General features: G+C 54.7%; 1 protein-coding gene across 1 annotated transcript in view; it reads left to right on the forward strand.

Moving 5' to 3' along the window:
- Window positions 1-16,713, forward strand: part of PPFIA4 (PPFI scaffold protein A4) — a 47,169-nt gene that overhangs the window by 12,265 nt on the left and 18,191 nt on the right. Inside the window, exons 13-23 of the mRNA XM_075529068.1 lie at window positions 1,589-1,697; window positions 3,388-3,554; window positions 5,204-5,444; window positions 5,879-5,914; window positions 6,144-6,277; window positions 6,536-6,702; window positions 11,277-11,370; window positions 11,809-11,890; window positions 12,726-12,926; window positions 13,411-13,473; window positions 16,010-16,185. Coding sequence (XP_075385183.1) covers window positions 1,589-1,697; window positions 3,388-3,554; window positions 5,204-5,444; window positions 5,879-5,914; window positions 6,144-6,277; window positions 6,536-6,702; window positions 11,277-11,370; window positions 11,809-11,890; window positions 12,726-12,926; window positions 13,411-13,473; window positions 16,010-16,185 — 1,470 coding nt within the window. The remainder of the gene's footprint in view (window positions 1-1,588; window positions 1,698-3,387; window positions 3,555-5,203; window positions 5,445-5,878; window positions 5,915-6,143; window positions 6,278-6,535; window positions 6,703-11,276; window positions 11,371-11,808; window positions 11,891-12,725; window positions 12,927-13,410; window positions 13,474-16,009; window positions 16,186-16,713) is intronic.

Below are 16,713 nucleotides of genomic sequence, written 5' to 3' on the forward strand. Positions count from 1 at the left end.
AGGTGACACTCCTTCCTAGGGCCTGCTTCCTGTACAGAGCGCCATGCTGCAGAATCACATGCTCACCAGGCCCCATGGGGGCTCCGGGTGGGGGAGAGTGCCACTCATTCTAGGTCTCCTGTCATATGGTCTTTGGGGCTGTTTGAGAGTTAGGGACCACCTCCATTCACATGGCAGGCAGGGGGCAGATGGCAGCAGCCAGAATTCAAATGAGGCATCAATAGCTTTCTGATGGTTGGGAATTGAAATGCCTGGTCACTAATTAGGTTGTGGCTTCCTTTTTTTTTTTTTTTTAAATATCTTTAAGAGATGGTGTCTGGAACATTCCATGTAATGCTTGAGCTAGGCTCACGTTGTAGGCAACTTCTGGGCTTTTCTCCCCATTTTGTGAAGCTGCTGTTGGCATTGGATTCAGGTCAAGTAGGCCACAGCAGATGAGGCTACTCAGGGTCACTGGCTCTTATCAATGCTTATCTCAGGTAATGGAGCTCAACTTCCATAAAGACAGGTCAAAAAAGATTTATGTGCTTATAGGCAGGGTTGTATTTTTTTGTGGGGGGCTCGTGATTGAATTAGGGAAAGGAACATTGAGCTTGAAGAAGTGAAGCTTATGAATGTCTGGCGGGGGATACCCCAGATATAAATACCATGTTCAAGTTCATCAGAAATGTGCAAGCATGTGGAGAGGAGCAGGGAACTGAGACAGAAAGTGGTGGTTGGGACACCTCCTTCCTTCCCGTAGGTTGCTCAGAAGGGACCAAATCCACAATTTAAGAGGACGTGGCTTAGAGTGTATCAAACCATTTGTCACTGTTTGCTCTCTTTAAGGGTTGGGCATTCCTGGCTCTGTTTATTGGACCCATCTTGGAATCAGGACTAAGAGGAGGGGATCAACAGGAACTCCACTTCACCACTTTGCCCGCAAGGCTTCTAAGTTGGGAAGGGATAGGGAAGGGATGGGGAACAAGTGCCACTAGGGGGAACCTCTCAGATATTCCAGAGGATCTGTCCTGGGATCCTAAATCTCAAGGCTGGAATAGCCCTGCGGGAAGTCAAAATGCTCCCTCCAGACCCTGCCGCTGATACTGTGCCAGGGCTTCTGGGAACATCCTGGGGATGGATTTCAGCCAGGGGCAGATTGAAAGGAGACAAGGGAGACCGTCAAAGAGAAGACCCAGAAACAGAGCCTCTCTGAGCTCAAAAAGAACCTGCAGAGACCAACCCTTCCAGCCCCTCGGTGCTGGGAACCTCCCTGCACTGTTCTGGTCACATGCTCAGGGGCCTCCACTGACCTAGTTCTGATGGGACAGCGCAGCTTTTCCAACGCGGCTACTTGCCTATAAGCCAACTCTTGCTACGAGAAGGCCCTTCTTATAGTCAACGTGCTCCCCTAGAACGTTCTCCCAGGGCCACTCTGACCTCCAGAGCAATCGAGATGATGCCTCCTTCAGTGGCAGCACCCCAAACATGCATGCTAGCTCCTGGTCATTAGCCTTCTCTTCTCCAAACTGAAGCTCCCTTGCTCTGTGGGCCCAGTGGGTATGAGTGGGGGCTCTCGATCCTTTCCCCTCCGTCTCTCCCATTCAAGGTCGCACATGGGCAGTGCAGTGGACGTTCGGTTCTCTGTGACCACAGCCACCCACGCACCCCCCAGTTTGCATCGCCGCTACTCAGCCCTGCGGGAGGAGCCTGCCAAGGTGAGCGGGTGGAAGTGTGAGTGTGGGGGGGCTCTCTCCAGGGAGTTTGGGGTCATTTCAGCCGCATGCCTGGCTCCAGTTACACAGACGGCTGGTGTATGGTGCAAATCCTCCCCTCTGTCCACCCCTGTGTTGACAACAGCTGCAGCCCTGAGGTTGGGGCCATCGTCAGCTGCAACAGCTGTGCCCCCCTTACCCCAGCCTCCTGGTGGGCAAGAGGTAGGGGCTGGCGGGCAGCCAGTCAGTCCCTGAGGCCCCCACAGAAGTGTGTGCGCGTGTGCCTGCGTGTGCGAGCGCGTGTTTCTGGTAGTTGGGGTGGGTGGAGCGGAAGAGGCGAGATGGAGCTGGCCAGCTTTCTGGAACAAAAGCTGTTGTCTGTGGGGGCGACCAGGGGAGGGTGCAGGTTAACCGGACCCTGGGGATGGCACCAGGGATTTTCTGAGAAGCAGCTGACCATTTGTGCTGACTTGAGTCAGCCTGGGAGGTTCTGGGCACCAGGGGCAGGAAGGATTGACCTCCATGTTTCAGAGTGGTCTGATTCCTGCCTGGCCCTAGAACTCCCAGCCATGTTCTGACACGAGTCTAAGTCCTCTCATGCCCCGAGTATCCATAGAGAAAGGGAATGCTTAGGCTTATGGGAGGAGAGTCATCTTTCCCCTTAGGAGACCCCTCATCTGATGGAGGGAGAGAGAAGGGGGCTTTCTACTGTGGCAAAGAGTGACAGTCCTGGAAACTCACAGGGGCAGTTCTCCCCTGTCCTATAGGGTCACTGTGAGTTGGCATTGACTCGATGGCAGTGAGAGACTGATGGAGGAGCCCTCGTCTGACAGCACCCCGTCACTCTTTCTTTATATAAGGACATGGCAGCTTCGAGGAGCTCAGGCGTAAGGTTGCAGAAGCTAGATAGGAACCCAGAAGGGGCACTGGGGCTTTAGGATTACAGAGGGGTGTGCGTTAGATAGAACACAGGCTCGCTTCCATTTCTTTCCCCTGTCCGCTGGCTCTCTCAGCCCACAGATGCCCTTTTCTCCCGTGTCCTTTGGCCACTGAAGAAGGGGGTAGGGTGAGCCCTGGGAGCCCCCTCTGGCAAGGGTAGACCTGCTGGGCTTTTCTTGCCTCCCCAGCTCATCGCCCCCTGTGAGTTTGCATTGCTGGAGAGGAGCAGGCGTCACTAGCACAGAGTTTGTACCAGGCCTCAGGTTGTGTTTCATGTGAACGTCCTCAGCTAGCGCTCACCACTACTTTCCAGACAGAGATGACGATCCCGTTTAACAAGCGAGGAGAGGCAAAGAGAACGTTCATTGGGTGGGGCTGGGATGCTGGCCAGTGTCTCTCATCCCTTGGGAGTGTGCCACAGCTTCTTGGGTTCCTTAGAGCCCCACATAGGCTTCTGTGTGCAGACATGGCTCCTGGGGATCTCGTTAGAATGCTGTGTCTGAATGGTTCAGCCTGGGGGTGCAGCCCAGGAGTCCGCATTTCTCACAAGCTGCTCCCAGCAGGTGTGAGTGGGCCAGGTCCTGGGTCGACAGGTGGAGTGGTACAGAGTTAAGCGCTCTTTCAGAGGTGGTAGAGGTGGAGCTGGTCCTGCTCCTCAGCTATCTGGGGTTCCTCTTTGCTTCCCCTCGGCCCCCGCCCCTGCTTTGGTAAGAACGGGGAGCCATCTCCACTGCCTGGGGTGCTGGCCCCCAAGGCCGCCCCTGTCTTTGACAGTGACCCTGAGATCTCTGATGTGGACGAGGATGAGCCAGCGGGGCTGGTGGGCTCTCTGGATGTCGTCTCCCCCAGCGGCCACTCTGATGCCCAGACTCTGGCCATGATGCTCCAGGAGCAGCTGGATGCCATCAACGAGGAGATCAGGTGAGGCGAGGGTGGGGGCCAGGAAGTGGGCTGGAGAGGATGGGGCCCCTTTGTGCTCAGGCAAGCCTGTCTTGGGAGTGGGACTGAATGACAGGAAAGAAGGAATCTTCCACATCTCCATGCTTGTGCGCACGGTCTAGGGTCCTGTGAGGGGCGTCAGGTGAAGTTCTAGCTCTGTGCTGGGCGGAGGGGCTAGGCCCTCCGACTGACTTCTGAGGGCTGGCGATGAGGCAGCACGGGGGCTGGAAGCCATGCTCCCAGAGCCCCTGCAGGGAATCACCATCACAACAAGGATGGGCCCCACTCGTCCAGCCTGTTCCAGGGCGAGCTGAGACTGTCACTGCGACTGCCTTCCCAGGGCCCTTGCCCTCCATCCTATAGGACAGGGCTCGGAAACTCAGAGACAGTTCCCAGCTTGCCCAAGGCCACTCACCTAGCCAGTGACAGAGGCAGGATTCAAACTCGGATCTGAGCGCAGTCCACCTGTGCCCTGCTCCCAGTCCCCAGGGAGGCAGCGCACTGACGGGAACAGTTGCTAATGCGTCCACTTTGCCCTGCCTTTTTCCAGAGTTTGTTACCCGTCTGCCGAATAGCGAGGGGAGGGCAGAGATTTGTAGGGCAGCCTGGCTGGCCTGGCTCCGTGATTTCTAAACTTTAGGGTTTCACTGATCAGTTGGGGGTCGGGGGAGGCTCTGGGAGAGAAGATGAACACTAACATAGTAACAGACATAGTAACAAAGTAAAACCACATACAACCACAGCTGTTTGTCCCGGCTGCTAACGCCAAAGGATCTGTGCTGCCATGAAGTGTGGTCTCGGGCTCCTCAAGGGCAGCGGTGCTGTGTCACACAGGGTCACCGCGTGTCAGAATTCACTGGATGGCACAGCCACCACATACATACATGAAGACCAGTTCTTCTCCCCAAAGGAGAGCTGGCACCTGCCCGTCAGCCTCTGTGGATGTGCGAGGGTGTCTTGATGTACACCCTCCCCTCTCTGAGTCCACACACCCACATACCCCCCAAGGACCCTAATCATTACTGCCTCATTATTCCATAGAATGGGGCAAAGCCCATCGGGGGCCAGTAACCATTTAAAAGCCCCGTGTTTGGAGACGACTGGTCTTGGCATTGTTTGGAGCCCCAGGATTGGTGCAAATAGTTTATACACTTGGCTGATAACCAAAGTAGCAAGGTCGGAGGTTCTGCCCACCGAGAGATGTCTCGGAGGAAAGGCCTGGCAGTCTAGTTTGGAAAAACTAGCCACTGGTCACCGTGTGGAAGCCGGTTCTCCTTAGACATACACAGACATGACACAGAATTGCTGCGCAGCAACTGGTTTAAAAAAAAAAAGCCCCCTTTTTTTTTTTTACATTCCACATATTGAGAAGCCACGGCCAGAGAGCAAAGTGCCCTTCTCAAGGTCAGCCCATGCGGCTCAGGGATTCTGACGCCTGGGTTGTGGTGTTCCGCTAGCTAAGATGCCTTTCTCAGCAGCTGCTTTTATTGAATCCAGGGGCCAGGCCGGCTAGTGAGCGGGAAAGAAACGAGGTTCCTAGTAGAGATGGGATCGAGCCCAGGGCATGCTGCGTAGAGGGCGTGCCTTGGCGTGGTCGGGGCAGCGCGAGATCGGGCCCCCTCTGCTCTCAGGATGATCCAGGAGGAGAAGGAGTCCGCCGAGCTCCGCGCTGAGGAGATTGAGACCCGCGTGACCAGCGGCAGCATGGAGGCCCTAAACCTGACGCAGCTGCGCAAGCGCGGGTCCATCCCTACCTCGCTGACGGCCCTGTCCCTGGCCAGCGCATCGCCCCCACTCAGCGGCCGCTCCACGCCGAAGCTCACCTCCCGAAGTGCTGCCCAGGACCTGGACCGAATGGGGGTCATGACCCTGGTGAGAGTCTTTGCTGTCCTGGGGCTCTGTCTAGGGTGCTGGCCAAGGTGGGGTGGGGGGTAATAGGGTGGTAGGGCCCAGCTCTCTGCATTGGGTCTGGCCTCTCTTCCCATGACAGGTGCAGGGACGGGGCTGCCGTGCCCCTCAGGAACTCCCAGGTGTGGGAGGGGCGGGGGAGCTTCTCCCTCCCTTTGGCCTGGGATAAACAGAGCATTTCAGAAGCCCACCCAGTGCCCATCAGAGGCAGCTCCACTTGCCCTCCCAAGGTGCCATGAGTTTCTATTGAGCTATTCTCTGCTGGCAGTGCCAGGGAGAGCCTGGGAGGGCACGCAAACCTATCATCTCCACGCCCTCGGGCCACAGGGCTGTACTTGGGGTTGGTTTGGGGCACCCAGAAGGTGGGTGAGCGCTCACCCTTCAACTCTCTCTTCCAGCCCAGTGACTTAAGAAAGCACAGGAGGAAGCTGCTGGTGAGTGCTGCCTGATGACTCAGGTACTCATGGTTCACTACCCTGCCCCTGTCCTCTCTGCCTCTTCCCCGTGGGCCCTGGAGTCTGAGCCTGCACTCAGAGAGCCCCCTGGGTGTCCCCCCACCCCCACCCCTCCCTGCCCCTCTCCATGCCCCTCTGCCTGGTCCAGGCTGGGTAGGCAGGCCCCGATCTCGCCCTCTATCCCCTGACGGCCCCACTGTCTGTTCAGTCGCCAGTGTCTCGGGAAGAGAACCGAGAGGATAAAGCCACCATAAAATGTGAGACTTCTCCTCCTTCCTCACCCAGGACGCTGCGGCTCGAGAAGCTTGGCCACCCAGCCCTGAGCCAGGAGGAAGGCAAGAGGTACGTGGGGCAGGCCCTGTCGCTGTCTGTCACTGCTCCCTGGCCTCACAAGGTCATCTCCCCCTGCCCCTGAGCACCCTGCACATGACTGCCCCCTGCTTTTAGATGCGCCGCCAGGGAAGGGTGCTCCTTGTCTCCTGTGGGCACCTTTCTGTTACCCCCAACTCAGTTCTTCCTAGGGTCTGACCTCTGGCTTTCCTGCTGTCATTTAAATTTGTTTCTTCTTCCCATCCCACCCCTCCTGGCTGTCATCTCTAGCTCCTTGGAGGACCAGGGCAGTAACCCCAGCAGCAGCAACAGCAGCCAGGACTCCTTACACAAGGGCGCCAAGCGCAAGGGCATCAAATCGTCCATTGGCCGCTTGTTCGGCAAGAAGGAGAAGGGCAGGCTGGTCCAGCTGAGTCGGGATGGAGCCACGGGCCACGGTCTGTCCCCCTCTCAGCTGAGGGGCACGGGGTCAGATGGAGGAGGGTATACTTGGGCCAGGCCTTCTCTTCTCGGGACTGGTGGGTGGAAGCCACAGGCAGACAAACTTCAGCTCCAGGAAGCAGGCATTTTTTGGTTGGAGCAATTTCAGGGCACTACAGGCTGCCTTCTGAGCGGGGAGGCTCCATCACCAAGGTGCCAAGCAGGGCTGGGTCGTGACCGGCTTCGCTGCTGGGGAGAAAGCTCCTGTCGTGGACCTCTGAGGGGTCCCCAGCTGGGAGGAGTTCCGGGGTCCTTCTGCTCGGGATTTGAAGCAAACTAGCAAAACGAGGCTGGAGAAATTTCCTAGTTCTTCCCTTCAGGGTCCATATGAGTTAGAATTGACTCGATGGCCGTGAGTTTGTTTTTTTGGTGTGGTTTCTTCAGAAGAGTTCGTTTTTGTCTTTCTTTACGAGAAACATTAATTACCAGATATCTCAAAAGCACATCCACATTGTAAACTAATGAAAGAATAGCTAAGAACGTAAAGATAAATTAAAGAGCCCCTTCCTACATACCCTCAAACCAGTCTTCTTGGTAAATGGAACCCATATTTATTTTTCAGATATTTGTTCTTTCATAGACTTAAAAAAAGCCAACCACACTCACTGCTAACAAATCAAGCCTGCCTTATAGCTACCCTACAGGCCAGGGTGGGACTGCCTCTGGGTTTTTGAGACTATAACTCTTTATGGCCTCATCTTTCCCCCTTGGAACAGCTGGTGGTTTTGAAATGCCAACCTGGTGGTTTGCAGTCCAATGTGTAACCACTACACTATCAGGGTGCCTTTCAGAGATTGTTGGTTTTTATATACTGTACAAATAACGTATTTTAGAAGGATTTGTATATTACAGTGTACATTTTTCAAAATATTTTTTAAACTTAAAAAGATACCTCGGAAACCTCCTAGCAGCATATACCAGAATAGCTCATGGCTTCTGACCGCTCAGTGCAGGGATGCAGTATGACCTTTGGAGCCCTGCATGTCTGCCAGGGTCACCTTCCCTACATAGGAAGTAGTCCATCAATCAACTGCTTGATTAGTTAAAATTATATTCTATGAGTGCACTGGTCTAATTCATAGAATCCACTCTGGACTATTTAATTATTATTATTTCAAATTTAATCATTTTAATTGGGGCCTGTACAACTGTTAACACAATATTTAATTATTTTTATGGATATAATTATTAACTGAGTTTTCCATCAGAGGGCTTTTAAGATCCTTCTAATGATAAAAGCCTTTTTCCCATTGAGAGGCTGCTGCACTGAACTCTCTTCTCTTTGAGCATATGTTTAGGTATTTTCGAGAACACAGTCCTAGAGTTAGAATTGCTACCTTGATAGGTATGAGCGTAAAAAATAATTTTTTGGATAGATATTTCCTAAATACCCCTTCACAAGACTGTAGCGATTGACACTACTTTCCCCAGGTGTCTGCGTTAGCTAGTGCTGCTTTACCAGCCTCCAAAGTGGAGGCTTTGATCAGCAGAGATGTAGCCTCTGAGCGCTGAGGAGGCCCACTGTCCACACCCACATGCTGTCTCTAGGAGAGGCTTTCTCTCTGCCGGACCTAGGGGAAGGCGCTTGTCTCCTTTGCCCAGCTGGAGGCCCACCATTCCTTAGAGAGTTCCGTGCATCTCAGTGTGGGGACCTCAGGTCCAAACGACACGATTGGAACTTAACTTCTAGTGTGTCTCGTCTGCAGGACTCAGTACTGTTGTACCACCTCATAAGGCTTTGTAGACATCAAACCTGAGTACGTGCCTGTACTCACTCACTGCCATTGAGTCCATGCTGACTCACTGGGACCCTCTGTGGGTTCCTGAGACTATCACTGTTTACAGGAGGAGAAAGCCCAGTCTTTATCCAGCGGAGCTGCTGGTGGTTTCAAACTGCCGACCATGCGGATCGCAGTCCAATGCATAACCATTGCCCCACCAGGCTTCATCAGTGCGTGGGCAAAGTGGCATTATTACACCTCGGTGATTACACAGGCAGACCTCGGAGAGATGGTGGGTTCGGTTCCATACCACCGCAGTAAAATGGATATAGAAATAAACAAGTTGGGTGAATTTTTCGGGTTTCCCAGTACATCTAAAAGGTATTATTTCTATATACTGTGGTCTGTTAAAGAAGCCCTGGTGTTGTGGGCTACGTATTGGGCTGCTAACTGCAAGGTCAGCAGTTTCAACCTACCATTTGCTTCTCGAGAGAAAGACGAGGCTCTCTGCTCCCATAAAGATTTAGTCCCAGAAACCCACAGGGGCAGTTCAACCCTGTCTTCCCGGGTTTCGTAGAGTCAGAATGAACTCGCTGGCCGTGAGTTTGGCCTGACGTCGTAGGTTTAGTGTGCAATCGCATTGTGAAAAAATGGGAGTATTGTGAGAACAACCAGATGATGTCACGTGGGCTTGTATTAGAAAAAAATTATATGGATAGACTTGCTTGACAGGGTTGCCACAGACCTACATTTTAATAATAAAAACATCTGTGAATGCACAAGAAAGCAAAATGCAGGACAACCGGACATGCCTGCGTCCGACTCCTGCACCTGCACGGTGCACGGTGGGGACATGGTAGACGCTAGCTCTCTTCCTGCGCGCTCCGTTTGTCTCCCTCCCTGCCTCCTTTCCTTCCCTGGCCATCGATGGAGTTCCTTTGTTTAGCAAACGTTTATTGAATAATTACTGTGTATAGGCTTAGTGTTGGCAGGAGAGTCTCTTCCCTGGAGGAGCTCAGGGTCTCACGAGAAGGGATCCAAAGAGGCGATTCTGGAGCTGTGTCAGATGGGGCTGTGCCCAGGGAGTGCCAGGAGCTCAGAAGAGGGGTCAGCCCCGAGGGGTGAGAGCGGTAGGAATGGTCTTAGGTCTGTAATACTGGAGCCGGAGCCAAGCCAGGGACTGTACTGGGGGTGAGAGAGGGAAAGGCTGGTGGGTGAGAGAATTCTGTAAGCAGATGGCTGTGTTCCGAGACGGGAAGAAGCAGGGCTGGGGAGGCGGTATGGACAGCTAGGCTTGGGGCCAGCTTATAAAACCAAAACGCACTGCCGTTGAGTCAATTCCAGTTCATCGATAGAGCAAGGTAGATCTGCCCCGGGAGTTTCTGAGACTGTATCTCTTTATGGAATTAGAAAACCTCATTGTTCTCCCTTATAGTACCTGGTGGTTTCGATCTATGGACCGTGGGGTTAGCAGCCCAACCTGTACCCATTATGCCACCAGGGCTTCTGGGGCCAGCTCTTCAGAGGCTGGTGAAGTCTGCTGAAGGTGTTTGCCAGTTACCCTTTGTCAGCGGGAGCCTGAGTGCATTTCATGTAGAGAAAGGGAAGTGAGCAGCCAGAAGGAAAGACTCTTTGAGGCCACATGCCTGATTATGTTCCCTGAACCTCAGGAGAGGGTCTCAGGGGCTCGGGCGCTGGGCTGCAAGGTTGGCAACGCAGGACCCCCCTCGCCCTCCCCACAGCTGGTTGAGACAGGTTGCTCTGATAAGGAGTGACAGAGTTGGGGACCCTGCATAGGTTCGCTGTGAATCGGCATCGACTCATGGCAGTGGATTTGATAGACCTCAGCAGAGTGAGCCCTGGTGTAGCAATGGTTAAGCACTCGACTGCGGTTTGAACTCACCAGGGGCATCCTGGGTGAAAAGACCGGGTCATCCTCTCCTGTAAAGATTACAGCCTGGACAACCCGCAGAGGTCGGGAGGCAGCGCCATTTGGGGTCGCTCTGGGTCGGAATTGGCCTAGCAGCAACTTTCCTGGGTCTCTAACCTAGCCAGCTGAGCAGAGAGGCCAGGTAAACCCCTCTGCCCAGGACGTGAGCATCTCAGCCTGAGAAGGAGGGCCCCGTCCACACACCACCACGGTGTGGGAGTTGTGGAGCCAGAAAGACCTGACCCAAGGCAGAGGTGTTCTGTGTGCAATTTGAGGATGTCCTGGGCTACCCACACCATGCCGACATCTGCACTTAAGGCAGCATCTCTAATTGGTTTCTGGATGCCCACACCCACCATTCCTTGGGCACTGGGGAGTGGGCTAGGACTTCTTAGAGAGAATGAATTCTGAGATGCAGCTTCCTGCTGGGAATTCTGTAGGTTTCTGGCATCCGTTGAAGGCGCTCCACAGAAAGGGCTGGTCTACTGAGCTCGCCCAGAGAGAGACCGATAAATCCGGCTTCCCTAGCTCTGGCCCAAATTTGGCCCTTTCTTCTCTGAGAGGCTTGGAGCCCAGGCAGCTGCCTTTCTGGGTTTCCTTTGCACCTTGGCTGGGAGGAGGGGCAGTTCTGTTTAGGATTCTGCTGCCACTGGAGTGGGATACCTTTGGTCCATCCAGCTAGCAGACACCTCCAGGGCTGACGCTTTCAGGGGACACCTGGGCTGGCGATAGCCCACGAGATGCCACTCTGGGGCTGACTGGATGCAGGGACATTGAGTGGAGGCCCCAGGAACAATGGCTCCTTGCCCAGACACCCTCTTGCTGCCAAGGGAGGAGAAGCAGAGGGCCTGGCTGCCAACACCCATCTCTGCCACTCTAGTTCTCCTCACGGACCCTGAGCTCAATCTGCAGGAGACCATGGTGCCTGCCAAGCTGGGGACCCAGGCCGAGAAGGACCGGCGATTGAAGAAGAAGTAAGGGCCACAGCCACAAGGCAGGGTCTGTCAATGAAGGCCAGCCCTCTCCCGACTCAGGAACTGAGTGCAGGGAGCCAGAGCCCCGCCGGATCCTATCCAACTGGTCCCTGTGGGAACACAGGGCTGGGAGGCAGTTCTCAGGGCACCCCTCAGGGAAGTAGAAAAGGGGGGCTGTGCGGGGGGGCTGGGACCTCGGAGTTTCAGGCAAAGCCAATGGGGATGGCCAGTCCTTTGTATCAGGTCAGATAGGAGCCAAGAGTGTCTGGGGGTCTGCTGTCCCAGTTCTTGGTGTCCCTGCTCCAGGCCTGGCCAGAGGTGGCAGCCCCAGGCCTGGAGGGCAGGGACCACAGGAGTCCAGCTCTTGGCATAGCTAGGGGGCTTCAGGAATGAGCGTGACCAGGAGAGAACAACGCTGGTTTTTCCTTTTCCTGTAAGACACCAGCTGCTGGAAGATGCCCGCAGAAAAGGAATGCCCTTTGCCCAGTGGGATGGGCCAACTGTGGTCTCCTGGCTGGAGGTAAGCCTGGCAGAGTGTGTCCTTTCTTGGGCACAGTGGGAGGGAAGAGAGACTACTCAGGCTGAAGGTGGCATCCCTAGAACTCTCCAGCCAAGGGCACTTGCACCCTATCTAGTGTGTAGTGACTTGGGAAGACTGAGTTGAGGCTGTTCACTGAAGCCTTCTGGGTAATGAAGTTTGCATAGAACCAGTTAGTCTCAAGTTGATTCTGATTGATGGTGACCCCATGCATGTCAGAGGAGAAGTGGGCACCATGGAGTTTCTACTGGCTGAGCCTCAGAAGTAGATCACCTGGCCTTTCTTCCGAGCTTCCCCAGGGAGGATTTGAACGGCTGGGTCTGTTAACTACCTGCCCGGCCCAGGGACTGCAAGTGCAGCCAAGGGGCCTCCTTATCATGGAGGCGCTAGACTTTCATGGGCAGTTTGAATCTTCCTGCAAGCTGTCTTCCAGGGGTGGACTCTCCTTACGATGTTGGGAACATCCCCCGACTCTTCCAGGCTTTGGAGTTTCCATTTGTAAAATGGGAGAGCTAGTCGGTGGCATCTTTCAATTCGTTCCAGTGATTTTCTTGTTGCGTCTGTGGGATTTTCTGTGTCTGCAATCAGGCCGTCAGTCAATAGAGTTTTCTGCTGCTTTGTCAATCTGGAAAGTAGACCGAGGCGGGGGACTGGGTAGTGGTCTCCAATATAGCTTGAAGTTCCCCTGCTCTCTGCATTTGCTGCCCTGAGACCATGGACCAGGCCCTGCCCTTCCCCCTTGGTTCTGCCGACTCATGGCCCCGGGGCTCAGATCTTGGGCAGGTCCTGAATGTCCCCTTGTGCCCTGTGCCCGCAGCTCTGGGTGGGGATGCCCGCCTGGTACGTAGCGGCCTGCCGGGCCAATGTCAAGAGCGGCGCCATCATGTCCGCGCTGTCGGACACAGAGATCCAGCGCGAGATCGGCATCAGCAACGCCCTGCACCGGCTCAAGCTCCGGCTGGCCATCCAGGAGATGGTGTCACTGACCAGCCCCTCAGCCCCACCCACCTCCAGGACCGTGAGTGGCCCCACCCTGCCCAGGACGCTTTCTGAGGCTCCCGAATGGTGTGGGCACGACCTTCCAGCGGCCATACCAAGGACTCCACCTGGTTTCTAGGAGGACCCCAGCAGTCCGGCTCCCCTGGCCTCTGCTCCCTCTTCTCTACCCTGGGCAGGGTTTCCAGCATGGGGCTCCTGGGGTCCTGACTGTGGAGGGGTGGGGAGCTGAGAGAGGAGGGTACTCTCCCACTGCCCCTTTCATTGTGGCCCATTCGCAGGCCAGCACCCTTTATTCAGGAAGCACCTTCTAAGTAGCAGGCAGTGCCGAATGAGCGCGGGTGGGGGTGGACGCTTCCATTTAAGAACCGTGGCCCCTGCTGCCAAATGTGCAGAGCTTGGGCTACGCCTTTGGGAGGCTCCAGCGGAAGGGAGCTTTGTCCTTGTTCTTGGGGCCCCAGCCTGGTGGAGTCTCAGGCCTAGCTGGATGTCTCTTCTGCTTCTAGTCTTCTGGAAATGTCTGGGTCACGCATGAAGAGATGGAAACTCTAGCCACATCCACCAAAACAGTGAGTCTAGCTCATGGCGGGTGGCTCCCTGGAGAGCCAAGGGCAGTTGTGGGAAGGCAAGGGGACTGTGGGTGATGTGGTGCGATAGGAGGGCCCCTGCTGTATTCCTGGACTTCTATTCTCGGGGTAGGGGGTCTGTAGGGGGAGTGGTGAGACTGGGGATCATTTGTGTGCGGAGAGGCCTCATCCTTGGCCTCTGGTCCCTGCAGTGGAGCGGGGCTGGGCTTGGGAGGGCCGTGCCCTGACTGTGGAAAGCCGGAGTCCCTGCCTTGTGCTTGGTCCTTGGGGGAGGAACAGAAGGAGTTGGGAGCCTGGTGCCCTGCCAGCCTCCTCCCCGGGCAGAGAGTGTTTGGACACGTGTCTTTGCCGCACACGCTCACTCCACTCTCACTGCACGCATGGGCGGATGCAGCTGCCTTCTGGTCTCCTTCCCTTCCTCTCTCCCACTCGCTTTTGACATGGTGAGAACTCATCTATGGGGAGATCCCCATACCGGAAGCGCCGTGTCATTGGGTGTAAGCAGCCTGAAGGATTGTGACACACGGGGCTAAGTGTGGCCCTCGGTATTTTCTCTAGCAGGGCATGACCGTGTCCGTCTTCCTTGACACTTTCTAGAACAGCAGTTCTCAACCTTCCTAACACCGTGGCCCTTTCATACAGTTCCTCATGGGGTGGGGACACCCCAACCATAAAATTATTTTTGTTGCTACTTCATCACTATCATTTTACTACTGTTATGAATCAGGCCACCCCTGTGAAAGGGTCCTTTGACCTCCGAAGGGGTCACGACCCACAGGTTGAGAACCACTGTTCTAGCAGAATTATCATCAATCTCCTCATTTACAAAGGGGAAAACCATCTCACTTTATTAATTGAAATTGCATCTGCTTGGGCCGACAACTTAATTTGACTGTTTCCAATGTTGACATAGGAATGGGCACTCCTTTAAATTTCTTGTCCCAACAAACTTCCTCTGGTCACCTGCCCAGTACTGTGCTGCTGCTACTGCTTGTGTCTGGCGGGGTCCGGGCTGGGGGCCTGCTAGGTGTCTTGACCTTGCTTGTTTCCCCTGACACGCTGCACGTGTTCCTGCTGCTAGGACAGCGAGGAGGGCAGCTGGGCTCAGGTAAGCCTCTCCCCTTCACTGGAACTAGCTGTTACAAGTTCAGGGCCGTCTTCTCTGGATGGGTCCTTGCCCCAGAGAGGTGGATTTACCTGCCCCTTCACAGTAAGAGCGCAGGGCTCAGGTTCCTACTCCTGATGAGCCCTCCCTCTCCTGCATCCCCCTTCACTGCTGACTGTTTTCTCAGAGTGGCAGGTGTGGAACCCAGAGGGCTAGGGGTTCTTCTCCCCGCAGTCTGCTCCTAAGCTCTCAGTCACTGTTGTCCACTGGCTCCCATGGGGGTCGTTCTTCAAAAAAGCCCAGTGGTCAGGGCAGGCCCTTTTTACTAGTTAAGCCAAGCTACGCTTTGGTGTTAAGAAGACCTGGGGTGGGGGTGGGGGATATTTTGGGTTTCAGATGGAAAGATTACCCCCAGGGTTTCTCTGGCCCCCCGAGGCTCCAGACGTCTGGAGTCTGAGCGTTTGGAATGTTCTTCTGCATCCCCCTCCGCACCGCCCCCGCCCCCACCATGGTGATTCCCATGGAGTCTCATAGCTTATGTATATGTTTTGTACGTACTAACAGCTTCACCTTACAAGACAATGGAAGAAGAGGGTTCTGTCTAGAAGCAGTGTGTCTGGTGTAATGGAGGGCAAGAGAGTGGGGCAGGGGCAGGAGGTTGCTGAGCAGGGCAGGGCAGGGCAGGGCTCTGAGAGCAGGGCCAGAGTGGCACAAAGGACGGGGGGATTCTCGCCGTAGATGACCCGGCATAGCCAACTCGAGTGCCTGCCTGTTTAGGGGCAACCCGTTATTTTGACCCCTGCAGCCAACATTTAACTAAGGTTCCTGTGGCCTGTGTGAGGCTAGCCATTTCTCAGAGCCACACTGGCTTCCCTCCACCTCTCCCCATGCCCACTAGCACACAGCCCAGGCAGACCCCTAGAATCGGGAGGCAAGTCTGCAGTTGGGTAGCACGCATGCATTCCAGAGTCTGCAGGAGGAGTCCATGCTCCCTGCTGCCCAGAAGCAATCTCCTTACTGGTCTTTGGGGGTCCTAGGCCTGTTTACCCTAAGATGACCCAACCCCAACCCAGCATCTCATTTAGATGTTTAATTCCACCCCCTCAAACCCCCGCCCAAGATGAAGAGAAAGATCTTTCAAGGCCCTGGTAATTGCTTCTCCTCATTCATTCATTTGGGAAATCATCCGTGTGTTGGATTTTGTCATTTTAAGACTGGAAAGTGTTCCGTTTCAACTCCCCATTTCCCACCTCTCCCAGGCTCTGAGTGGGAATAAGCAGAAATTCTAGTGAGCTGCCCTTTGATTCCTCACATGTGGGGAATGGATTCATGGTAACCCCAACCAGATGGGTCCACTACAAGCTGCTGGTGCCACCAATCTGGCCCACCACCTTGCCCATCTTGCTCCCTCAGACCCTGGCCTATGGGGACATGAACCACGAGTGGATCGGCAATGAGTGGCTGCCGAGCCTGGGGCTCCCGCAGTACCGCAGCTACTTCATGGAATGCCTGGTAGACGCTCGCATGCTGGACCACCTCACCAAGAAGGACCTGCGGGTGCACCTGAAGATGGTGGACAGTTTCCACCGGTGAGTGCGGCAGGGACCCAGGACCTCCTCGTCCTTTCTGTGGTCCGTTCTGCACGCCCAAAGTCTCCCTGGTTGAATCCTTGTCTTGTCCTCTAGTTTGAGGATGTGACCTGCCTCCCCTCTAACCTTTAAGATACCAAAAGTCGTTTCTCTTTAGCTTCGCCTTTTGTGAGATTTCCCACCTAGGTCTGAGGTTCTTGCCTTTGGGCTTGGTAGGCCTGCATTTGGACTTGTGTACATCGACCCCAAGCAGATTCTAGGCAAACCCAACATCTAATCCAAAAAATCGCTGCCATCGAGTCATTTCTGACTCATAGCAGGCCTCTCTGGGGTTGTAATGACAGTGAATCTGTACTGGAGCAGACAGCCTCATATTTCTCCTGCAGAGCAGCTGGTAGATTTGAACCACTGATCTTGCAAATTGGCAGCCAATAGCTGGGAAAGCACTGAAAATCCTGTGGAGCAGTTCTACTCGGATGCACGCGGGGTGGCTGTGAGCCAACCCCGACTCTATGGCAACAGGCTTGG

This window comes from Tenrec ecaudatus, chromosome 1 (genome assembly GCF_050624435.1).
Source record: "Tenrec ecaudatus isolate mTenEca1 chromosome 1, mTenEca1.hap1, whole genome shotgun sequence".
In the NCBI taxonomy this organism is placed as follows: domain Eukaryota; kingdom Metazoa; phylum Chordata; class Mammalia; order Afrosoricida; family Tenrecidae; genus Tenrec; species Tenrec ecaudatus.